General features: G+C 49.3%; 2 protein-coding genes across 2 annotated transcripts; one reads left to right on the forward strand and one right to left on the reverse strand.

Moving 5' to 3' along the window:
• SLC51A (solute carrier family 51 alpha subunit) lies at positions 1 to 2,583 on the forward strand. Its single transcript, XM_030954610.1, has 9 exons — positions 1 to 160; positions 373 to 467; positions 847 to 1,001; positions 1,118 to 1,191; positions 1,266 to 1,424; positions 1,556 to 1,667; positions 1,769 to 1,915; positions 2,104 to 2,209; positions 2,324 to 2,583. Exons 1-9 carry the CDS (start codon positions 126 to 128, stop codon positions 2,458 to 2,460), a joined length of 1,020 nt encoding a protein of 339 aa, XP_030810470.1. The 5' UTR covers positions 1 to 125; the 3' UTR covers positions 2,461 to 2,583.
• Positions 2,584 to 3,730: 1,147 nt separating this feature from the next.
• Positions 3,731 to 23,911, reverse strand: PCYT1A (phosphate cytidylyltransferase 1, choline, alpha). Its single transcript, XM_030954666.1, has 9 exons — positions 23,792 to 23,911; positions 17,044 to 17,184; positions 14,197 to 14,296; positions 11,855 to 11,971; positions 9,755 to 9,906; positions 8,874 to 8,952; positions 8,060 to 8,202; positions 6,843 to 7,031; positions 3,731 to 6,270 (listed from the first exon to the last, which is right to left on the reverse strand). The coding sequence occupies exons 2-9, from the start codon at positions 17,158 to 17,160 to the stop codon at positions 6,064 to 6,066; spliced, it is 1,104 nt and encodes a 367-aa protein (XP_030810526.1). The 5' UTR covers positions 17,161 to 17,184; positions 23,792 to 23,911; the 3' UTR covers positions 3,731 to 6,063.
• Positions 23,912 to 25,725: the final 1,814 nt, after the last annotated feature.

Genomic DNA, 25,725 nt, shown 5'->3' on the forward strand with positions numbered 1-25,725 from the left:
GCGGCATCGTCCCGCGGTCCCTGCCCTGGGGACTCTGACCCCGTGGGCCGGCCAGGGGAGCTGAGGCAGGCGGTGACGAGCAGCCCCACAGGCACTGGGACGGAGACAGCGAGCAGCCGAACAGGATGGAGCCCACTTTGGAGCTGGCAGATGACCCCAGGTGAGTGCTGGAGACTCCCCTGCCGCTTTGCAGCCGGGCAAATCCAGCTTCTTGGGTCGGAACTTTGGATCGGATTCATTCCCTCTGTAAAGGAAGGGAGGCGCTTGGTGGTGAGGCAAACCAGGCGGGGGGACTGACTGCTCGGACCCTGCGGGGCCGGGTGTCCCCGTGTCCCTGCGGCCCCGTGCAGCACTCCCGGTTCTGCTCCGCAGGTTCTCCCGCCCTTTGGTGGAGATGCTGATCAGGAACTTCAGCGTGCCGGCAGCCTGCTTCTCCCTGCCGCCCACCTCCCAGCAGCTGCTGCACCGTAGGTGGGGGGACGGGGTGGGCAGGACCCTCCTGTTGTCGCTGGCAGGAGCAGGACAGGGATGAAGGTGGTAGGGTGGCCGAGGCACGGAGCAGCCCCAGAAGTCAGAAACTGGGCTGATGCCAGGGTCTTAGCCTCCCATCCCATAGTCCTGCCTGTAGGGATGGGGACAGCCCAGGAAGGGCCAGCACTGGGGCAGGTGTCATGGGACAGGGAACAGTGGCACAGAAGGGCCAGCTCTGGCATAGACAGGCATGTCCAGGGTGTGGCGCAGCTTCCTAAACCTGGGCAGTGGTGGGCCGAGGGGCAGCTCCCTGCAGTAGTGACCCCAGGGGGGGACTGGATAGGATGAAGACAGCTTCTCACCCCTCCCTGGCAGAGCTGGACATAGCCCAACTCATCATCCTGGGCCTCTGCACCATCATGACGCTGCTGTCGGTTGTGATCTACATGGAAGAGGTTTCGTACCTCTTCCGCAAGATCCGCTGCCCTATCAAGATGAAGACCCTCTGCTGGAGCAGCTCAGCCCCTACGGTGAGCTGGGCTCTGGGGGTGCTGGGGGACATCGCCCTGGGGAACCAGGGCCACCCAAGGAGTGCCAGCCCACAGGAGGGGGGAGTGCCCGTGTGCCAAGCTCACATGTCCCCCAGGTTGTGTCAGTGATCAGCTGCTTTGGCCTGTGGTTCCCGCGCTCCATGATGGTGGTGGAGATGGCAACCACGGCGTGAGTATCACCCACCCTGGGACAGGGCACCACAGAGCCCACAGGGCTTGACCTGCCTTCCTCCTCCTCCCCAGGTACTTCGCTGTCTGCTTCTATCTGATGATGATGGTCATGGTGGAGGGCTTTGGGGGGAAGGAAGCACTGCTCAGCGCCCTGAAGGATGTGCCCATGGTCGTCAGCACTGGGCCCTGCTGCTGCTGCTGCCCCTGCCTGCCCAAAATCACCATGAGCAGGTGAGGGCGAGCTGGGATAAACCTCTGGCCCTGGAGGGCTTTCACCCTGTGCTTCTGCTGGGCTGGAAGACAATTCCCTGGGCAGGCACTTGGGGACTTCAGAGTGCTACTGGTTTCTCTCACCATGCCAGGAAAAAGCTTAAATTGATGATCCTGGGGACTTTCCAGTACGCCTTCTTCAAGGCAGTCGCTGTCTTCCTGGGGCTGGTCCTGGCCACCGATGGGAATTACAACCCTGCTGACGTGAGTGCCAGAGCACAGGGATGGGCAGGTTGATGACCTAGACAGGAAGCCTCCACCTGAACTTTGTCAGGCCAGTAATGTTTTCTGTGTGTCCCCCTCAGATTTCAGGGGAGAGCGTGGCCCTCTGGATCAACACCTTGATTGGTGCCTCTGCCCTCTTTGGGCTGTGGGGCCTGGGCATCCTCTTCCGGCAGGCCCGGCTGCACCTGGCTGAGCAGAACATGCAGGCCAAGTTCACCTGTTTCCAGGTGAGCCCCTGTCCTGCCCAGCTCCCTCCTAGGTGAGGGGGTTCTGCAGCACTGATGAGGTGAGGCAGCATGAGGGGAGATGGTGGGGCAGGAGCGACTGCTGGGTGAGAGTTGCAGGACAGGGGGAAGGTGAAGGCTGAGAGCCAGGCAGCAGCACAGCCCTCACGGCAGGGTGTTGGTGGTCACAGATCCTGCTGCTCCTGACGGCGCTCCAGCCTGCCATCTTCAGCATCCTGGCCAACAATGGCAGCATTGCCTGCTCGCCGCCCTTCTCCTCCAAGGCCAGGTCCCAGCGTAAGTAGGGAGATGAGAGCAGCACTCCCAGCCAGGCCCCTCCATCATGGGGATGGCATGGGGGGTGGGCATGGTGGCTGAGGGCAGCTTCCAATGACCCCTCTCCTGTTCCAGAGATGAACGTGCAGCTGCTGATCCCGCAGACCTTCATCCTGGCGGTGCTGACACGGATGTACTACCGCAAGCAGGATGACAAGCCGGGCTACCAGCCCGTTGGCTTCGCACCCACGGGCACCGACGCCAAGGCGTGAGCAGGAGGGACAAACTGGGGCGCCAAGGGCAGAGTGGGGTGAGGGGCTGGTCTATCCTGCACAACCTTCTCCTCCTCCCCTGGCCCTGGGGAGCTGCTGGCAGCAGGAGAGGCAGGAGGGGAAAGAGCATCTTGGGACAGAATGAAAGGTTTGAAACTTAAAAGCCATAAGCCAAGGGGGTCCATGAAGCCACCTCCAGCCCAGGGGCTCTTGTCTAGCACTGAGTAAAGATAAATTTTTACATGAGTCTTGCATTGGTGACTGGCTTCATATAATCTCTGCCTAGGCTGGGTGGGAGATGACTCCATACAGGGGGAGGAGGATGGAACCCAGACTAACACAGCCATGGCATGGGACTGTCACAGGATGCCCAACATCCAGCTGTGACACTGTGCTCTGGGTGCTGCTGGCTGGGGTCCCACAGCCAAGGCGAGCCCAGGCCAGTGGTGATTTCTCCTGAGATATCAGGATGGGTCTGACCTGTCCCAGGGGCCTGTTCTCTGTGGGACTGGCTGCTCCTGAAAGCACACAGGAAGCATCCACACCTGCCAGTTAGGTGCCAGGCAAAGGAAGGAGCCTTGAAGCACCTTCATAACACTGGGAATTAGTCAATGCTGCCTTAACCAGCCTCAGTCCAGTACCAGTATCTGCTCTAGACACGGGGATGGACATCAGGAGCAATAACAATTTGCAGAAACCACTGGGTAATCTTTTGACCCCAAGTGTTCATTACAGACACTAGAAGCACAACTCGGGTTTCAAATGAGCAGATCACATGTTAAAAAAAGTTGCAGCATTCTGCAATGCTCTTGCTTCTACCACTATCCCTGGTACTTCTCAATTCTGTCCTGTTGCTGCTGTTCTTTGCCATCAGAAAATCCTTTCTCAGGGGCTCACACCCCAGATCTACAGAGGAAGCGAAATGGAGCTGTTTCACATGAGTAGATGCCTCTAGATTTGGCAGCATCAAACTCCACAGGGTTCTTCACTGCATGCTAGTAAACTTTTGTTTTTCCACTGCACTTTTTACTTCATGTCTCTTCTGGATGCTTCTTTTGAAGAGCAAGGGATGGCTTAGAGTTGTGCAGAACAGCCCTGAAGCAGCAGCACTGGGTGTATCTGTGGGAATGAGATGACCCTGGTGAACTTGGCTCATGTTTTGCTGAAAGATCAAGCTCTTACCTATTCCTGATAAAATATGACAGTGCTGGAGAAGAGTGGTCCAGCAATCCAGGAGAAAACAAAACAAAGGAAAAATAAAGGACTAGACTGGGATTTCAGTGTCCAATTTAATTTCAGTGCAAGGAGGAAGCAGAGATTATTGGTTACAAGAAACAGCTCTGTTATTCCAAGCTACATGTAAAACCATGGCTGGCTTCTTACCAAGCACCCCAGAATTTGCAAAGAGACCAAGCTTGTTAAGGTCTCTGCAGAACAAGCCACAATCCAGAACATCATGGATACCCAAACTTACAGAACACTGTTGCATAACTTGTGTTTAAAACAGTAGTAAGGCTCTAAAGCAGCCTGGCCTTTGTGATCTGGCTCAGGGAAGCAACCGCAACATCCATACTGAGGGAAGGGTGAGGAAGGGAAGATGAGGGAAGAGACAATGTGAGTGATACAAAGGAAGTGTTCTACCACTCATAAAACAGAGGATTAACAACTGGCTTCTACCACGTGACTGTTATTTGCTCCTTACAGTTTAAAATCCACGGCAGCCAGCCATGCTCCCACAGCTGTGCACATCCCTGCTGAAAGAGGTCCAAGTGGCAGATTAGTGATCCCCAAAATACCCTTTCCCATACTGGTTCTGGCTTCAAGAGAAGCACATAACCTCTGTCAAGCCCTTTGGGCAGTGTGACAAAAGACCATCAAGACAGAAGCTGGAAAGAAGCTGCAGCCTGTTCCTACCCCAGGGCCACCACGTGCTCTGGAAGCATCACAGTGTGCAGAGCTTGTGGTAGCACTTGACGAGTTTCTTCCTTGCACGTGCTGTTCCCCAAGCCTCACGTCCTGCTCTGGTGACCTGCTGGCAGCACTGCTGACAGGGCTCTGAGCTGTCCTCTGCTCCCAGCACCACAGGATACAGGCAACTCAGCCCAGCAGCTCCAGCCAGAGACAGTGGGTATCAGAGGCAAACCCTGGCAGAAAAGCTCCACAGCTACATGACAGCAAGGCCAGTTTCTCCAGTGCTGGCTGCAGGACAGGGTGCTGGACCTGCTCTGCTCAGCCATGAGGAGGGCAAGTCCCCTTGGGGAGCCACAGGCCACAAAGCTCAGTGTGTATCACAGACACAACAGCAGGCACAACTTGGACCACGGACTCACGAGCATTATGCATTTAAATAACCTTAAAAAACTGCAGCACTCTCTGATGCTCCTTCCATCCTGCCTCATGGAGCAGAGTGAGCAGGCATGGATTTGTGCATGTACTGCACAAGCCAGGAAACTGTCAAACAGAACTGGGGCCCTTCATCTGTCCAGCTACACACACTGACAGCAGCAGCACACTGGCTGCTTTGCCCTTAGAGCAGCGACTTCATGGCACCAGTGTGAAGGATTCCTCCAGCCCCTACAGCACAGCAACTGAAACACAGACAAACACACACAGAGCACAGTGCTGAGGGACCGTTTGGACAGACACTAAAATGTGTAACACACCACAGACTGGAACAAGGAACTTCTCAAAAGACTAGATGCATTCATTTCCTACCTGGGCTCTCACACACCCAAGGAAATGTACAACAGCAAATGCCCTGAAGCAAAGATTCATTCTCTTCTCTCCAACAGCAACTGAGGGCTCAATTTTAGCTCAGGATTTAGCAGTCTTGTTAAGATTAGCTGGAAAGGCCTTTCCTCTGCAGCCCCTCTACAGTTTGGATCTGTGAATTCTGTGCACTTTATGGGGTGTGCCACTCTACAGTGCTGCAGGTCCTTCCCAGGTGTAGCTCCTGCGTGCCAAGCTGGTACCCCTGCCCAGCACATCCTCACTGCAACACGCTGGGAAGCTCAGTTAAGAGGCATGTGAGCACTACAGGATCTGCTGGACAGATTCCTATCAGCTCCAGCCCAGCAGGGATGTCTCTATTTCCTAGAAGCCTCATTACACCACTGCTTTGTGCATGCTCTCGAGGTCATGCTGGTTGAGGAACTGAGGGGTCTTTCATTTGGCAGTGGCACAGATACTGCCTGGCGGTGGGGGGGATAAGACAGGGAAGCTGAAGGAAAGAAGAGACAGATGGGTTCTTCCCACTCTCTCTCTTGCCTGGAGGTTTAACAAGGGAAAAGAAACCAAAACAAAAGCCACGCTTGAGTGCTATTCCTTGCCCTTTTAACAAATATTTTCTTAAAATATAAAAACCATCTTCACCCTGGAAACCGCTAGAATGTAAACAATAAAAAGAGGATTTGGGGAGAAGGGAGAGGAGGTTTGAATGTGCTTCCAGGCAGCAGCCCTTGCTATGAGCAACGGGTGCCTCCAAGGCCCTGTGCTCACCCATCAGCCCTGTTCCTATGGCTCTCTTGCTCATTTAGAGTTCCCCAGTGGGTCTGGACTTAGGATTCAGCAATTAGCGGTCCGCAGCAAATCCTGGCAGGTAGGTTAATCCTCTTCATCCTCACTGATGTCATAGGTGACTGCAGACTCGTTCCTGGAGCGGTTGGCAGGGGAGGAAGGAGGAGTCTTGGTGGAAAAGGGCCAGCGGAAAGAGGGAGATGGGGAGCGGTCGTGTGTGGGGCTGCTGCTGGGGCTCTGCTTTGGGCTGATGGCCTGCAGCATCCGGCCCTTGCCCTCCTTCAGCATGTGTTTCTGGTGAGGGAAGCAGGAGGACAGTTGGCATGGGTGACACACTCATGGAAATGGGCACTACTTACAGCCTGTGCAGCATTTGGAGTTGTGCCCCTTTAGAACTTCATGCTATTTAAGAGCAGAAAAAGCCCCAGTGTCACTCTGGGCTTTGGAAACTGCACACAGTGTAATCACCACTCATTTTCAAGCACTTCTAACATGAAATACCTGTGATATTCACCCAACAGTGCAGGAAAGCCTGGCATAAACAATTAGCTTCAGACTCATCTTAGGCCAATGACAAAGTGACCACCATCCTCTGGTCAGCAGGGCACAAACTGAGTTTAGAGGCCAGCTCGTGGGACAGGGGGGTTTTTTCACTCTACAATGTAACTGGCATTATCTCGTTGACAATGGTGAGTACTCCCTGAAAACAGGCTGCCCAAGCCTGGGACAACTTGTCTGGAGACTGGCAGCACACAGAGCACTGCAACAAACGCCAAACCTTTCCTCTGCAGACTCTGTAGAAGCCCCACAATGTCTGTTAATGTCTCCAAAATTCCCTTTCCCCTTTTCCCATAGCGACTTCTTACCAGTGCACCTTCTGGACCAAACATCTCCAGGAAATTGCCGATGAACTCCCGGGACTTCTCTTCCCACTTCTGAATGAGATCAATACTCTTCTCTTCCACTTTCTGGACAAATTCCTTTGACTTCTCCTCTACATCCTTCACCCTCTTTTTCACCTTATCCACACGTTCCTGGAGGTGATATTTTTTCTCCTGCACAGAGAGTGGTGGATCAGAATACAGCTCACCAGATTTGAGTGGAGACCATCTCTGCTGTGTGTTACTACACTGAACTGCTGCTTGAGACTCAGCATCCCCATTAGTCTGGTGACACTCCTCCTTCACTTCCATGACACCTCTTTCCTAGACTACTTGGCAGACACAGTGGGGCTGTGAGACACTCTGTGGCAGGCACTGGCACAGTACACAAAGCAAGACTAAAGCCAGAGATAAGCACTATCTAATAGGAGTGCATTGAAGAGGGAAATATTTATACAGCACACAGATTAGATTCGAGTGACTTGCTGTAGGTCTCTGCATATCACAACAGCACCAGTCTTTCTGCTGGGTGTTTTTAAACAGAGGCAGAGTTATGTGCCAAGGAGAGGCCAAGCAGCCGTTACCTCTCCTGTTTCATTGCTGTTCACAGGCACAGTATCTGAGTGATAAAAAAATGTTTACAAGTTTACTTCCAACATCAAAAATGTCTTCTGCCATGTATTCTTTCTGAGGGCTAGAGCTGCACAGCAGAGGATCAGGGCACATCCTTCTGTCCTACCCAAGCACTGCTGCTCCTGCAGCTCCAAGAAGGGAACAGTACAGTGGAAACAACATCAGATTTTATCCTAGCAAATGACTCTACTCTAAGGAGGTGGCTGGGGGAAGAAAGAGATGAGACAGCAGCTCCTGTCAAGAACAACTCACACTCGATTCAAGAAAACATACATTTTGCCACACACCCTCTCTCCAGGTCTTTCAATAGGTAAGACTTCATCAAGACATCTCTGACAAGACAGCAGCATTAGCAACCCTCCAGTTCCTCTGAGTGGGTCCCTGAGGTGATTTCAGGGGTGGAAGTCTAATTTTTACTCCAAGGACACTGGTTTGGTGCCAACGCTTAGCTCTGCAGACAGGCCTTTCACTGGCACATGGCAGGACTGTGCTAACACTAGACAAGACTCCCTTCACACTTGGCAAGGTGCTGGCTCCTGCAGCGTAGGGTGAGACCCACTTCCACTCACGTTTATGAAGCTGACATTGAGCTCCTTGGCTGTGTAGCCCCGCTGCAGGTTCCGCCGGGCATAGACGTCGTAGTCCCGCACGATGCGCGTGATGATGTCGGATGTGGAGATGCCCTCAGTCCTCTGCGTTGGTGCAAACATGCCTAAAGTTGGGGAAAAGGACCCAGGACAGCTTGAGCAAGACACAGGGCAAAAAGCTGCTGCCACCTCTGTCAGGAAGCAACTTCTCTTGTCAAGATTTGCTAACTGCTCTCACATCTTTGTCCTTAAATGTAAAATACCAGAGCCATCCTTTCTGGGATGCCTAAGTAAGACCAAAACATGTCAAAACCCTGTCAAAATATCAGGAATTCTAATGAAAAGGTCTTCACTTTAGCTGGTTTAAATATGGACTGCATACAGAATAGTGTGGGGACAAGGACAGGATTTCAATGGATGGAAATATAACACTCTGATGGCTGAGTATGGATAGATATAAAAAAGCTGCACCCCCAGTGAATTTAACAGCAAACAGCTAGAGGTGTCCCTCTGCTAAGTTCATCAGACTTCCCATTTGTGAGAATCTCTAAGCTAAACTGTAGTATGTTTTCAAGAGGTTGGTGTTAATTCAATCAAAATAACTAGACTGAAATTAGGAATTAATGCTGGGCCATGGAACAGTCCTAGTGTTATGAAGCAGGGCCCAGAGCTGCTTCTTCCTGCCACCACAGGCTCCTGGGCAGATCAGAGAGGCATAATCTCGTATTACAGAGGTACAAGAGAAACTACAGAAGATTTTTGGTAAGAAGCCCTGGAGAATTTGAGGGGGACCCACCTGCTTCTTTTATATGCTTATAGACATCATCACTGCCAGCAGAAGAGTAGGGGATGTCATCATGTGCAACAAAGTCGATCTGAAAAATTATAAAAGCTAGTGAACATTTTATCTGGAACGTGCAGATCTGCTGCTGTCGGAAGATGGTAACTGTCGGCTCAACACTTCCACTCAGGGGTATGAGAGAGAACAGCAGGACGCTCCCTCTGTTACAACTCAACACAGAGCAGTCCCAAGTGCTCAGTGGCAATTGCCTGTGAATTGTAAGCACATGACAGAGAGGAAAGAAAAGGCTGGGAATAGGGACACAGCTGCTTTAAGCTCCACAGAGAAAAGGCTTGTTAACGACAACAACACAACAACGGTAAACTAAGCAAGCTTCCCTGGAGACTCCTTCACCTCCCAAAGCTGTTCAACAGATGTTAAGAGATTCCTTTCACTTTATCTCACCAGCTGATAAAAGGCTTTCAAGACAGCTTGTCTGGTCTCCTGTGGCAAGGAAGCTGATGTATATCTAAGCTGCTCCTGCTGTAAGCAGAGAGCTGGACCAGACACCACCCAGAAATCACTTCAAACCGTGTATTCCTCTCTCTGCTGCATTTCACACCTATCTGTAACCAGCACCAATCTCTCCTGAAATAGCAAGAACCTTTTTCATTATGTCACAATCTCTACATTATTTTAACATTACATGCCAGCTCAGCAAATACTTCTACACTCCCAAGAAACCCACTCAATTCCCATAACCCAGCTCATTCTATATTTAAGGAGCTTCAACAGAAACAGTTTGCTCAGGCAGAGGTCACCCCCAAAGATGAATTCTTGCTATAAACAGAGAGAGGCTAATCGAAATTCCAAGGAGATCAGATGTCACAGATTACCCTGTGCTCTGCCAGGAACTCGGGTGTGAGGGTCCAGGGTGCATTTCTCACCACCTCGTCCACATAGCGACAGTGCTGCACAGCATCGTAGCGCTCGTTTTCGTTCATTACCGTGAAACCCTTGAAGTTGTGGGTCAGCTCATCACTGCAGACTGGAGAAACAGGCAGAGAACACAGTCTGAGGCACTTACCCCAATGATTTACAATAAAAGGACCTTGCCCACACTCTGCTGAACCTGACAATGCCAGTGGCTGACAGAGGCTGGTGTTTCAAATCCAGCTCTTCCAGCCACAAAACACCAGGAACAGGGAGCACTGCAGGGCACTAAACCCCTGAGCAATTCTGGGCAGGCTGCTTGGAGAATTTCTGCCCAAGCTGGGGACCCACACACCTCAAGCCTTTATAGTCTCCAGAGCTTTCAACACTGATCAAGAAAACCAGCTAACACAGAAGACCACTCTTCTATAAGATATGGCACCTGGGGGGCCTGCTGCTCAGAAATCCACGTTTAAAGCAATGGCTGTCTCAGGCTTGGAATCTGAAAAAACTTATTGCCTGAACTTCTGATTTCATAAAATGCCATACCACAGTCTAGTTCTTGGAAAGTTTATGTTAAAACAAAGGGGGAGTTCACAGGAAATCAAGCTTAATTATTATGTTCTATGAGAAAGAAAATTAACAACTCTTCATAATCTGCAATGTAAGATACTGAGGAAGGAGTTCTATTTGATTATCAGACTCAAAAGTAAACAAGGCATTACCAGTCTCACTGGTATTGGGTCTATTTATATGTTCTAGACAAACAGATGATAAAGACTGGGGGAGACTGTTCCCTGCTTGGAGCTAATGTTCTCCTGGGATGTGGCCTCTTGTCTCAGTCCTGGTGCAAGTTCATTGCCCTTCTCCTCACCAGTCTCCCAGAGGCACAGAACATCAGTTACACTCCTTGCTACTTTAACATATCAGTAGTTTGACCTGAAGTTATTTTCCTGTTTGTTGTAGTGTTTACGTACATGGGGATGTCTTTCAGCCTTTAAGATTTCTAAGTTCAGGGCAGTTTGTAGGTTGGAGCAACTGTTTCAGCTCTTCCCCCTCCCTTCCCCTTCCAGACACTACTGTAGCACACAAGAAGTGCAGGCACACCACTATTAGAATGCTCTCAGCAATGACTGGAACTGTGATAAGGAAACAAACCACTCAAGAATGTTATAATTGTTCTATGGCACGGTCAGAATTTCATTTTGCTTCACGAAGACAATGGGAGTTGAGAAAAGTTGTTAAAGGTATTTTCAGTTCTCATACTTCAGCATCATTATGCAGCCTGAGCAGGGGTCAGCTCCTGACAGACAACATGCACAGCCTGATGTGTCCTCAGTGTGGGTGGAGGGGTGAGCAGAGGCACTGCCTGGGCAGAAGCCCACATACTGCAGCAGCCAGAAAAGGGGTATCTTTTTTCTGTTACATGCTTGAAGGAGCCTGGCTGAAACACCTCTGCTAGATCCCTTCAGGCACTCAGCAGGACATTCCTGGCATCATCTAAAGACTTATGACCTAACAGATAAAATGGGAACTTCTATTTTGAGAAGGAAGGCCTAACTGACTTCCAGGTGTCCAGGCACATGCCCAAGAAACCACTGTGATCTCCATGCTCCCAGTGGGATCTGTTTGACCTCAGCAGTCTCCAGCAGGAAACTGGAGCTGGGGAGTGACTTGCAGGGCAATACAGGTGAATAAAGCAGCCATGGGAGGGACTCATACTTTAGCTGTCTCATTTATGAGTCAAAAGTAAATGCTCAACTATCCCTAATATATTTTGATACTCAGATGTGCAACTCACCTGTACCTAACACAAAATAGAGGGCTTGAATTAAAACAGCACAATCAAAAATCTTTTCCTTAAGTACTCATTTGGTACAGGATATCTTTCTGCAGACATATCCACTCCTCAACGTTTTGCAATAAGACTCCAGCAACATTTGGGACAAGTGTCTGCAGTGAGAGTCACTGAGGCCACAAAGACAAAACCCCAGTATGCACAACCACAGACAGAGCTAAACTGTACTCGTGCAACAGCCAAAGTCAACAAGGTCACTCCTTACCTCCAACAATGAGGTATGTGTTTGGGAAGAGGTTCTTTGCTTGCATCAAGGCCCGGGCATGTCCAGAGTGGAACAAGTCAAATATTCCATCAGCATAAACTCTGACAGGGCGATCCACTGTGCCAAAGGAACAGAGACACAGCTGTGAATATGCCTGCCTGGAGAAGCAGCTGCTGCTCATACTCACATTTGAGGACCTTCTGAAAGTCACAGAGGTGTTACAGAATGCAGCACCATAATCAGGACAGAACTGTGAAGATAAATGCCTGGCTCTCTGCCTTCCCATGTGGAAACAAATGCATCTGAGCACAGAGCTGAAATATAGCCACAGATAAAGGCACACTGAAAGTCCACCATGTATCATCCAAACAAGGTGAAGGAGAGATCAAGGGAAAAGCAAACCCTGAACATTTCTCTTCTATGGATATCCAAATGCAGAATTAACTTTTTGCACACCAGAGGGGAACTGGCCCAAATGTTTCACAGGTGCCTGATTTCCTCCTGCTTCCAGGATGGCACCTCAGGACCTTTACACCATGCCCCTCTGCAGCCTGCTGCCACAGTCTGGTTGAGGGACCAGCAGCATCAGCTCCCCTAGGAACAAGCAGTGTATGGCTTTATTCAAAAACACAGCTGAACTACTCAAATAAAAGCAGACAAAATTCTGCTGAATCACTGGCATTATCAGCTAAAATAATAATAATAATAATAATAATAATAATAATAATAATAATAATAATGATGATGATGATGATGATGATGATGATGATGATGATGATGATGATGATGATGATGATGATGATGATGATTATAATAAACAAAACTTCCCTCAGGCCACCTCTGCCAGGGGAAATTTTAGCTCAGTTCTTTGAGGGCAGCACAGAGGTAAAGTGAGATAGTCTAGCGCTGCCATGTAATAGTGGGAGGCTTCTGATCTTGGGACCACACAGGACCACAGTCCTCTTGCTGCTGATAATCAAAAGCCACAGTCTTTGTCTGTGACACACTTGGGAACAGCCTGCTGCTCTCTTGGCTCAGTTCAGACAGACAGACTCAGAGGAGTGGTGAGCACAGGCACAGCAAAGCTGCAGTGAAGAGAGGGCAGAGAGAACAGGACCTAACAGGAAGCTGAGACCCCACAGGTCTGGGCAGAGCCCTGGAGGTACCCAGAGACAGAGACTGGGAGGCAGCAAGAAGAAGAGTTGATGCAAAGGTCAGGGTTGTTAAGCTCAAGCTAAGCAGAGGAGTCAGTCTGAGGACAGCCCCTTACAATAATTTTTAGTGGTTCTAAGACCTCAGTATGAAGATGCCAGAAGGCTCTGAAGAGCCAAGGAGATCTGTGACTGCAAAAGCTTTCTGTATGCCAGAAGAGGACTGGTCCTAGCAGACCTTTATGAATATTCATTCACATTCTGGAAAGTGGCTGGGACATCCTTATCTTTCCTCTGTACCTGCAGCAGCTACAGTTCCCAAAGACAGACTCAAACAGCAACAAGGAATTGTGCACTGTATTTTAGTCTCAGAAGGCAGGAAAGCCACCACTGCTGAATCAGAGACCTTTGTGCAGACTCTGGAGATTTTCAGCTGGGAAATTAATGCAGACTGTGAAATACACTGGATTTTCAGAACCTCTGGCAGGAAACCACAGCCAGGTCTCAGTCTGAGCTGGTTCATCTCTCAGCAGTCAAGTAGATAGAAGTGCAGCATTTTTATTGCCTCTGTAGCCACAACAGAGAGCCCAGGTAAGACAGCACTGTCTGCACACTCTGTTTGGCAGGAGAGAGCCTTCAGGAGTCAGTTGTGCCTCTGCCTCCCCTGTGGACTTGCAAAGAGAACAGTGTTTTTCCCAGCCTGGTTTAGAGAATAAAAGGACACATTCTTGTTGAGGGGCTGGCCTGTGGTGTTTAATGACACTGACTTTAATTCAAATCCAGGCTAGAATGGGACATTCTGACAAGGATATAAATTGGTTTTACTTGCCAGTTTCAAGTTTCAGAAAATACGACTTTTAAAAAATATGACTTTTGAAGTGCTTAACCTTAAGCTATCTCAGACAAAGTAGTACAAAAAGTGTGGAGTTCTATAGCTGTCAGTGGCTCAGCTAGAGTTTAAAACAAATATCTGTAATCTCCTCACACATACAAACTTGAATTTCAGGTGTACTGACAGGCCAAATTTCCCATGGAAACAGTTATCTAATCACCAAAGCACTCACTTTGTCATTGGCTGTAAACTTGGCCAAACACACAAGGCTGGTTTGGTCTCAGAGATATCCCAATCATATCCACATCCCCCAAACCCAACATTTATACCATCCCCTTCCAGTCTGTGTTCTTACTTACAAGGGGTCCCTCTCATGGCTTCCTCATAGGTCACTCTGATGTATGGCTTGCTGTAGTCGATCTCCACCTCATCTGAGAACGGAGCAGGTTCCCGCAGCCCCTAAACAGTCAGGAGAGTTTCACTGAGAGACTGCAAAAGTGAGGGCAGTTCGTAGTGGCAGCACTGCCATCACAGTGTCCTAGTCACTGGGTGACTCACTGCCTCTGCATAATTCAGACACGTGTACTGAAAGAATAATTAGTGTAAAACCTCAAAACAGCCTTGCAGGCTGATTAGCCTGAGTTTAGAGAAGGGGAGAGAGAGAAAAGTAGAGTTTAGTAAGCAGTATTTCTACTGGAGCAAGAAAATCAGAGGGTGAGAGCTGCAGCTGGTAAACTCAGACTTCTGACAAACAGCAGTTCACAGCAGCACAAGCCGAGCTTTAAACCTTACTGCCACAGCTCCAGCTGTGCCCACTCTGCCAAAACCATCACTCTGCTGTGCCTGAGTGTTTGTGCTGTGATGTACAAACTGCAACAGCTCCTTGATTTGAGTATATGAACAAGCAGAAGAGCAATACCAATGCAGCACTAACTCTGAGGGAATGTGTGTGTTGTCACCATTTCTGAGCCATACAAGTGAGAGACTGATCTTCATCTGCGTCAGAATAACTCCAAATGCTGCAAGAAAACCCCTCCAGCCAGCTAGCTTGACAATAGCAGTACATTTAATCAACAGCTGAAGTGCAGCCATCATTTCTGGTCTGCTCTGGATGGAAATGAAACATCTGCCCTTGCCATTACAAAACAAAGAGCTGAATTTCCTTCTAGCTGGAAGGTGTAGGGCTGCAATGGACATCTTGTTTCCGAGTCAGAACACTAGGAAACAAGCTTGCAAATCATTACAATAATACCTTCAAGCTGAAAAGGCTAATCTGCAGTTTCCTTTCTGGCTTCCTGTCCCACTGCAGAATCCTGGCAGCGTCCAGCACCACTGCAACCAGAAAAACCACTGCTATTCTGGCCAGTGTCAATCCTTCTTAGAGTGCTTATAGTGAAATGCACAGGAAAACAACCATGACATTCAAACAAGCTGCTCCTGCTGAACATCTCCTTTAAGTTACTGAGGGCTCCACATTTCACACAGCACCTCCTCTACCAGGATCCTTACTGTCAGATAAGGCCTGCAGGCCTCTCATCTCATCACTGCCATTAAGTCCTGTCTAGGACTTCCCTACAAAACCAGATTTTTGGCAGTTTAGTTGAAGTAAGGAATAAAAACACAAAAAAGCCGTATCAGAATTATCAGAGGAACACAGAGACATGTCCTCAAAAGGTCCTGCCAGAATCTTGCCCTTTCCCTGCAGGGCCAATGAGGGTCAAAACTCAACCTGATGTGCACAATACAACAGGCTTATGTGTCAGCAGGTTCGTTACCACCATCTGCTGCTGAGCCCTGCTGCTTCAGGGGAACATTCTGCCAACAGCTGCTTAGTTGGGAGTGGAAAAGGCTTCAAGGTAATCTCACAGTTAGGCAACACTATTACTCTTGCTATGATAAATAAAACTTTTGCAAAAAGAAGAAAAAAAAATCTTTCACCAGGAGAAGTGTATTTGCCCTGTGGCTAAAAAACAGACAGGAAGCTTAGAAAGTGGCTGGATATTACTTGTCTTGTGCTGTTTGCCAATGCTTTATTTCTAACAGAGGACAGACAGCAACTTGAAGAGCAAGTGACTCCCACAGAAAAATAAATAACCTGCACACTTCTCTTTCCTTACTGAAATACATGAGATCTTTAAGAGGGACAGGGTGGGTTTTGGCAACAGTGAAGGACATCAGTGTTCTGTGGGATAAGTCACACAACAGCTCAAGCCTCCATTCCCAGTGCCTGCCTCCCCAGTTCTCACTGCTGGTGCTGCTGTTACTTCATCACCACTGTCAATGCTCTGTGACAGGGCTAAAGCCCTCCTGAAGAGCAAAATGTTGTCATCGAGGAGGAAGATTGCAACACATCACCACATTTTGCTGAGGACCATGACCCTGGTATGACGTGGCAGGAATGGTAACCGGCTTTTGACAGAGATAAGAAAAGAACAACTAGAGCACGCGTGATGTGCAGGACAGCTCCAGGAAGAGGGCAGAGAAGAACTATAAAAAGCCAATTGTCGCAATCTTGTGGCAAGGACAAGTTAAAGACAGCCCTTGTCAGTAGCATTAACTGGATCATAACCCCTTCAGAAAAGATTCCACTGGCTTTAGCTAGTTAAAGCCATCCCAAGGCTGACCTAGAAAAGAAATCCTTTTCCTTGTTTGTTGTGGTTTTTTTTCTGGGCACTCCCAAAGTACCAGCAACACAAATGTGGTCCCTCTCCAGACCAAGAAAATCAAATGAACAGGGATCTTCCCCATGTGTCAGAGCATGGATTCAAAAGATCACTTCTGCAGGTGCTTACAGGCTTCAGACCCTCCTGCAGCTGTTATGTGCTTCTGCTTTTCCTGAGTATTTCTCCCTCCCAGTGGGTCACTTAAAACCCACCTGTGAGAAATGCCTACTTCTCTATGGCTATTTAAACGCATGCCTCTTTGGCTCAGCTTAAGTGACAAGCTGGACACACCACAAAAGCAGCTTAGCAATGCTTGCCTCAGACCTAATTTAAGCCCATGTTGTAAGTATGTTATTAGTATGAACAAAGGAAGATTCCAAACTGGATTTGCAAGAAGGAGAGCTACTGTCATTTGCTTCTTATCCCCTGCCCCCTGCCTTGTTTTCTCTGTCCACAGATAAACAACCACCTGTATCTTTCTGCTGTTACAGCTCAGTGTCCTCATCTCACAGGCTCCCAAAATTCTTATCTCTGCTTACTTACGAGTGAGCGTCGGGACATTTTTGGAGGGATTCCATCCAGCCCTGTTGCCCCATTAGGGCCTGATCCATCTTTTCTTCTCTTTCGGGAATTCAGCCTGGATGAGGTCGGCGGCTCCATCTTGCCAAGCACGTCCAGAAAGAACTGGAACAAAATGAAGGAGAGGGAAAAACGAAAAAAAAAAGAGAGATATTTCTCAGTTCTTCCAAAACAGAATCAGTCAACAGCAGGCACAGTGCACAGAAGGTCAGTGCAAAGACACAGCCACCTCACAAGGGGCTTAGCCAGTTGTATTTGGCATCAGCTGCCAAGGCTTGACAAACAGTGCCTGGTGGGAATACTGAATCATTTAATGCAACTCAGAGCTGTTCTGCAGAGAGAAGTGTGCAGCAGTCAGCTGGCTGGAGAGACACTGAAACAAGAGTTGCAATGCAAATTATAAATCGTTACTATGAGGTTAATAATGCTATTTTCGCATCTAAAAGGCAACCTAAGGATTATGGCATGTCCAGTTCACATTTAGCCCTCATCCAGCTCTCTTTTGGATTCTTTACACCCCCAAGGTCAGCAGGTGGGTGTGCAGTGTACAGTCCTTTCTTCTCTTCTCTGTACAGTCCTGAAGAGACAAAGGAAGGTCTATGCAGAAGGATAAAGGTGAGGGCAGGGCTCGTAACTTAAATGACTTTAAACATGCTTGCTGTTTGTGTAAGACCAAGCTGCAACTCCCCAGTGGGGACAGTCCACCTTGGGACAGCTACCACCGTGTTTCCCTCTTGTCCCTTGTCCCCACCGCAGTGGTGACTCAGCAGATGGTGAAGCAGCTGCTGACACCACATTAGGCCACACTTCTGGCACTTTATGTACTAGCTTGCAATTAGTGGTGCTTCAGCTGAGCTGCTTCTCTGATGAACAGACAGACATACCACCAATTTGGGACAGAAATGGTGACAGTTATAAAGGAGGAAGTTATCTGTGCTTTGGGCTGGAGTCACTGTACCTTTGCAGAAGGGCCTGGAGTATTAGTAACTCCTGCTTCACACAGCTGAAACAAAAATAGGGATTTCTAGGAAGGCATGGCAGTCCCTTTCCAGCTGCTGCAGGAGTTAGATATGGGTGCTAGATTTGCAAAAACTAAAAAACAGCATTATCTCTCTTGTTGACTTGAAGTGTGCACCTCTCCAGGGCAGCACGTGGCACCTCGGGCCTGGAGAGCAGCATGACCCCTCCACCCAGCAACGATCCTTAACGATCCTAAGGTACATGCTTCAACTCCCTAATAATAAGAGTGGTGTGGAATTTAAAACGTCTCCCCACCCACATGCAGTGGGTGTGCTGGAATGTTAGGTGGGGCAAGTGCAAGGTGCGACCAAGAGCAGAGACCCCTCTGAATACCACTCTTTTTCCGCAGTAGAGCGGCTCTGCTGAGTGTTCTGCTCGGGATGAGCTACGTGAGGAGCTGTGACTGCCCTCAAAGGGCCACTGGCAAAGCTCTGCTGTTTGGCAGCCAAGAAGGGTGTGTTTTGTGAAAGAGCTGCTAAATAGCAGATTTAGTGATCGGACTTACTCAAGCACACATGACTCAAGGTTAAGGAATGCCCCAAAGTAACAAGTCAAATGCAATTTAACGAGATGCAAATATCTCTCCCTCCCCACTGAGCATCAGCATGATGATACCTTATGGGCAGTTTTAGGGTCAGACACAGCTGAACTGGTTTGGGGCTACACACATATAAATATCCCCGGCTGCTCTGCTAGACCTACCACGATGTACTAAAACGGAGAAAGAGAATCTTAGGTCAGTAGGGAGCCAAAAAAATATTGTGGAGAAGATAAAAGTGACAGTGAAGAGCAGCCACAAGGACATTCCAGAACTGTGTGAGCCATCCAGCACTCACTGTGAGTCAAGCTTGCCGTTTCCCCCATTCCTGTAATTAAATTACTATTTCCTGAGAACAAACATATGGGAGAGTGCAAACATAACCTCAGGCAAAAAAGTTTGGAGCCCTCAGGTCCAAGTCTTCAAATACTTAAGCAAGCATTTGACTTTCAGGTGAGATCCGTGCTATAAATGCAGCACCTTCCAGAGTGCCTCTGTGAAAACACAGGGTATGACACGAGTCATTCTTACATTTTGCAAGGTGTCATCTTGCAAGCACACTGCGTCAGTCATTTACCACCCCGGTCCTAGCAGAAACCATGAAGTTCAAAAAAAACAGCAAATGTCTGTCTGGTTCAAGTAAACCCAGAATTCATGGAAACACTGAGGGGAAACAGCAGCCGATTTTCTTGTTATTTGGTTAAAATAATTCCACTGTGCTTCAAGTCACTGTTGGTCTCTGACCACTTTCTTTCCTTCCCTTGGGAGAGAATTAAAAGGTCTGTTAATGTGCTGAATGCAAACATTCTGAAACACTGCCCAGCAAAACATCAAAAGCAGAGGCTTTGGTGCTGAAGCACAGACACAGCAGCCCCACACACAACCAGGTGAAGCTCTTCTCCCATCAGAGTAACCAGACTTCACTGCACACAAGTACAGTCTCTGCTGAATTATCAGCAGCCCTTTGCTGCTGGGTGCAGATCTCACGGCCAGGCAAAGAACTGCAGTTACAGTACAGGGCAGCACTGTCCCAGCTCAGGAGAAAACTCCAACAGCCTCTTCCAGCTCCTCCCACACTCAACCATCCACCCCAACCTTTCCATTTCGCAGGGTATCCACAGTCAGTTAAATTGATGGCAAAAAACAACTGAAGTGAATGGATTCCAACTTGAGAGATTCTGTTATTTGCTGTGCATTAAATCAGCAGCAGTGGTGAGCCAGCATCAGCCACACAGCAGCAGCTCTACCCAATGTACCAAGTGAGAAACCAGCTTCAAGGGTGGGATAAATATGCTCTGTCTGCTCTGGCCTGACAGGTGGGATGTGCCTCTGCAGTGTCCGAACACCTCAGGAGTGACACAGCTCTGTTAATTACTCAACATAGAAATGAAACCATAATTTTACCACTATTCAGAACTTTAAAACCTCTGCCCTGTGGATAGTGCATTTCTGGGAAGTCCTCCCATCACCAGGCTTGGCTTCACAAAAAATGGGGAATATACCTTATTGCAATAAACCTACTCATCTTAGAATGCTTCATTTTGACCTAAGTGACTAAAATATCATCCCAAACAATTATTTACCAACAGTGGGATCCAGCATCTGTAGCTGAGTTTAACACATGAGGACACGGCTTTGCTTCTCCAAATGCATAAAACTCTGCCTGTTCTAAAATTAATTACAATTGCAGCAGATGGGGAAGAGGAAAGAGAAGATAACTCTCAAAGCTCATTCTGAACACTCCAAGATAGAAACCAAGCACAACCAGAAGAAAGAGCCTAGCTGTAAAATATTAATATTGTTCTATTTTAAGGTGTCACTCTCCTGCATTATTGAGTTCATGGCTGAATACAAGATACTGCTCCAAAGGAGCAAAGCTGGAAGTGCCCCGTTTGGAAAAGCCATGGGCATATCACAATCCCTGCACCACTTAATAAAACACTCAGGGCTTTTCTTCTCAAACTTATTTCTTTGGTGTATCCTGTATCAAAGAAGGGCCTTGCATCACCTGCCAGATAACTCATTGACAGAGAGACCTGCACGGGCTCTGCAAGGAGCAGCTGACTGCCAGATGGGAAAAGAGTTGCTTTTCCTGTCAGGGAATCACTGAATCCCACTGAAACACAGCCACTTCTGGGAGGGGAAAGAGGACAAGCATTGATTACTAGAAAGTAAAACAAAATAGAGGCAGGGAAGGAATTTAAAACTTCTCCCTTAGTGGCAGTTTTAACTACAACATCATCAGAGCTGGAATTTAACCACAACACTTAAGTTGACACCTCTGGCACGTGGAAGAGGTCAGAATGGGCCCAGCAAATTTCCTGCTTAGCCAAAGCTTTACCTCACTGTCTGCATCTTTATGGACAGTGCTGCTATTTTTCAGTCTTGGTGGCATCAGAGAACTCCAGCATCACACTACACTGGAGAAGCAGGTCAGATCTTTCTACACCCTAAGCACGCTGATGGCATGAGGACCTGGCCCATCTGCCTTTTTTTTTATGTCCTGAAGAACTTCTTGGAGAATATTAACTGCAAACCTACAGCAGTAGCAGGATTTCTTCTGCCACTTCTGCTGCTTTTCACTTGCAGATTTACCTGTGAAGCAAAATAAATGCTGCTACTTAAACTGAAAATGAGCTTGCTGCAACAACTCAGTAAATGCTCCAGCCCAAGGCTGCTGCAATTCCCACCAGGGACCCAAAGCACAAGACTGGCAGGTGGACCAGGGAGGCCCTGGGACACCCACAGCTCCCTGGCTGGCACTGCCTGCTCCAAGGCTGTCCTATTGTCCCTCTGAACTTGGGAGGCATTGGCACAGTCAGATGTGACTGTCATGTGCTGCTTTGCCTACAAGATCATTGCACTCTACAGGAACAAGATATTTCTCTTCTGCTGACTCATCTGCAGGCAACAGTACTAAACTTTGCACTCTGCCAGCTGTCTGCAGAGAATTGTCTTGACACATGGACAGCATGTAAGCAAGAGCCTCAGGGAAAAGGCAGAAGTCCTGTCACTTCAGATAGGTCCCTTGCCAGGCTATAAAGTACCAAAGCAACTCTACATTCCTCTGCATTCCTTGACCACAGATCAAAGAGAATCCTTTTCCCCCTGCTCTCCCTCATGTGCAACACCCAGTCTCCAATTAACCTTACTGGTGTGTATCCCCATGGAGATCTGTGGAGACACAGAGACCTGGGAGAGGTTAATGACAGAAGACTCATCATGGATCTCTCTTCTATCAGTGCTTAAAAAACTTGCCCAATCTCCAAGGCAGCTTCATGCCCAGCCCAGGCTTGCCAGGCCCAGCTCTGTCCCAGTCTCCAGACTCAGAGCTCCTGCCTGGGAACAGAGTGCTGCTGGCTATGACCCAGCCGGCTCACCTCCAGACAGACTGCACCGCTCCCCACAGTCAGCATCTGCTCCACCTGCATGGTCAAGCCCTTGAGCCCCTTAAAAAGGTTACTGCAGGATCTGGTACAGTCCTGTCCACTTGTAAAACACAGGCTGCTTCAGCTACTTTGGATCAAGATCAACAAAAGCAGCTGTCCCACAGTGTGTTAAAAGCCACAGGAACATATAAAAGGGATTCCTGTCCAGCCAGTGCCACACATCAGTCCAACAGCATCCTCACCTTTGCTATACCTGCAAAAAAAAACCCCCAGGCCTTGCATCCCCTATTGGTCCAGGCAGGCTGGTAACATTCTCTCAAGCAGAAGCTCTGGTACCCATGTCCTGCAGTTGATGGAGAGATGCTGCTTCTCTCCAACAAAGTCCCAAATGGCTGAAGATAACTGTCTAACCACAACTCAAAACAGTTCAGTGCAGTCACCTAGATAGTGTTGCTAAGTAATACACATAAAAAAGAGAAACTGCTGTCAGAACCCCTGTGAATTCACAGCCCTTCTGAGTATACCATCACCTCCAGGCACTGAGTGTCTCGACATGCAACAGCCGCTGCTGGGTGAGTGAAGCAGCAGAAATAGAGTTTACTTATTACAGAATACCAGAAAAAATACTGTCAGGGACAATAAAGTGTGAGAATAGGTGGCTATTCTGACTCGACTTCTGCACTGTTTTGTTTTTAGGGATTAGCAACAGAGCTTCTTGAGACTGGAGGTGTAAACCTCTTTTAGCAGGTTTACACATCAATACCAATTCCTTACTACAACAGTTATTGTTTGTGGCTCTTGGTACAGTGATTTCAAAAGTGTTACAACCCAGACCTCACAGCAAAAAACTTCAAAATCAGGAATTTTAATAATTGTGTATACCTGGCAAACTTCTTTGGGAAATAATGCATGGGTATTTGTCATCTGAATTTCAAAACCAAATGGAGTGGCTGTCCTCAGACCCCGGGGTCCTGCAGATGGAAACCCAGCATTACCTGTTTCTGACAACTCAACCTTTGCCAGGGTCCTGGTGCGGCAGCATCACAGGGTGGGGACAGAGTGAAGGCCACCTGCAGCATCCTGCACCTCCCTCCACAGTGAGTGAGGACTACAGAAGAGCATCACAGCTCTCGGAATTCCTGAGGACTTTAAGTCCCATTACAAAACCATTAATCAGTGCAGCCAGGACTCCGGTGGACACAAGAAGAGGGTTAGAGAGGATGTGTGCCTACGCAGCAGCTGGGTCACACCTTGCTCCGCCGCAGCCAGGTCCACCTCGTCACTGTCCTCCCTAGGCCCTGGCTGTGTCCCCTGGCTGGGGGATGTCCCCCGGAGCCCCCGCGCTCCAGGCGCCGAGGATGCACTACAGAAGTTTCCCACTGAGCCGTCTCTACCTTCTCTCGGCTGCCAGTCCTGCCATCCCGGAGGATCACGCCCGAGCCCCGGCCTCTGCCCAAGCCCCCACAAAGGGGACGCAGCGCATCACGACCACCCCAGCCGACACTGCCCTCTCGCCCAAAGCCACGTCCCGACCGGCCAGCACGGCCCGGAGCCCCCAGGCCGTGCCCCGGGCACCACGCCGGGAAAGGGGCCCGGGCGGGACCTCTGAGCGGCTCCGAAGGGGGAGCGAGCGGTGCCCTCATGTGCCGCCGGTCTAACCGCACTCCACAGCCTCCGCTCCGGTGACAGGCACCGCTCCGCTCCCCGTCCCCTGCAACCCCACCCCCTCGGTGGCAGCCCCCCGCTCCCGCCGGACCCCCCGTACCAGCGCACCGCCGCCGCTCCGCAGCCCAGCGCGGTGAGTCCGGCCCCGCCGCCGCTCCCGGCCCCGCCCCGCTCCCGCCGACGCCAGCGGGGCGCGGGCGGAGCCGCTGCGTGTCCGCCCGGAACCACGGGAAGGGACCGGCCCGCCGCGGGGAAGCCGCGTCCCGGGAATCCGCGCCTGGAACCTCCGTTCCGGCTCGCGACGGGCCTGCCCCGCGGCTCTGCAACGTCACAGAATATCCCGAGCTGGAAGGGACCCACGAGGATCACGGAGTCCAACTGCTGGCCTTGCACAGCACCATCCCCAGGAGTCACACCAGGTGCCTGAGAGCCTTATCCAAACGCTTCTTGAGCTCTGCCAGGCTTGGTGCCACAACCACTTCCCTAGGGAGGCTGGTCAGTGCCCTAACACCCTCTGTGGAAAGAACCTTTTCCTGATCCTAACCTAAACCCCCAGGACACAGCTTCAGGCCATTTCCTTGGGTCCTTCACTGGTCACCACAGAAAAGAGATCAGTGCCTGCCCCTCTGCTTCCCGTCGTGAGGAGAGGAGAGGAGACTGATGAAGTATTTTCTTCGTTCGTCCAGTGTATGGATGAATCTGGTGTAAATTCCGGAGGTTCTGGAAAGAGGGAGCTGCCCTGCTTGTCCACACCAGCGTGCAGTGCTTCAGCAGAGGCTCAATTTCTCTCCAGGGAAAATACAGCACCCCTTACCTGTTCCACACCACAGCCAAGGGTGGTGAGACTGAGCAATTACAGACTCAAATCTGCTCACCTGCTTTGTACAACACCGTTGTGAAGAAGCCATTAAACACCTCCAAAATGGAGCAAGTGCAAGGTTAGACATTGTGATTTAACAGCCATGGCTTTATAAAAGCTTCAAAACGAGTCTGAGGTCATATGTACCAGCTCCTGGAAAATGTTGTGTGGAGGGTTTTGGTGTTCCCTAAAAGTCACACTCCCAGGTTGTGCACAAACAGAGCAGTGCTGTCACATCTCTCTGCAGGTTCCTTAGTGGGTGACAGCCACAGGCAGCAACAAAGCAGTCAGTGAAGCCACCCTTCATTTCCCACCAGAGGAAAAGGAGGGGATGACTCATAACCAAAATATTTCAAACTAATACAATAGAGAAGCAGCAGTGTGCTGCCTCCAGCACACTGAAAGAAGGATTCCAGAAAATGCACCATAATATTTTACTTCCCTGGCTTCCAAGAGCTGCATGGGGAGGGTGTGCTCTGCTGTAACAGTTGGTGAGGGTGGGATTCAGGGTTCACCTCACCCCACTTTGGCACTCTGAAAGCCGTTCATCCCACTGGAATGGTTCAGCTGTGCTTTCCCTGTTGGCAGAGAGAGAACAGGCGTCACCACAGAGCATCCCATCTTCCAGTGGGCATGCTAAGATGTATTCTGTTGGCACCCTCTGTCTCAGGAACCCACGTGGTCCGCCAACTTTTGGGGAGATGAGAAGTTTTAGTATTCTTCTGCAGACCTACTGCAGCCTTTCTGAGGCTGGAGTCCTAGCAAAGTTGTTCTCCAAACATCCACCCTTATATTCCAAAACAATTAGAGAGAGATTGGGAAATCACTGCAGCATCTGCTGAGGAGCCTGAGGAGCAATGATCACACACAGCATCCACGGGTGCCACATTGCACAAACCAAGGAGCACTTACTGCAGGGAGGAGTTCTGGCAGTCATGGGGTGTGTGGGCTGCTGGCCTGACCTAATGTCCTAAATATCTTGACTTTCCATCAATTAATACCATCTCATGTGACACAGCTGGGATTCATAGCCCAATTGTTGTGGGAGTCATAGGAACAAATCTGGATAACCAGAATCAGAGACCAGCTTCATGGATTAATTTACAAAGAATTGTCAAAAAGCTCACCTAAGAAATGCAGACAAGCTATAGTGCATCTTGTACAGTGGAAGAAAA

The sequence above is a fragment of the Camarhynchus parvulus genome, chromosome 9 (genome assembly GCF_901933205.1).
Source record: "Camarhynchus parvulus chromosome 9, STF_HiC, whole genome shotgun sequence".
Taxonomy (NCBI): domain Eukaryota; kingdom Metazoa; phylum Chordata; class Aves; order Passeriformes; family Thraupidae; genus Camarhynchus; species Camarhynchus parvulus.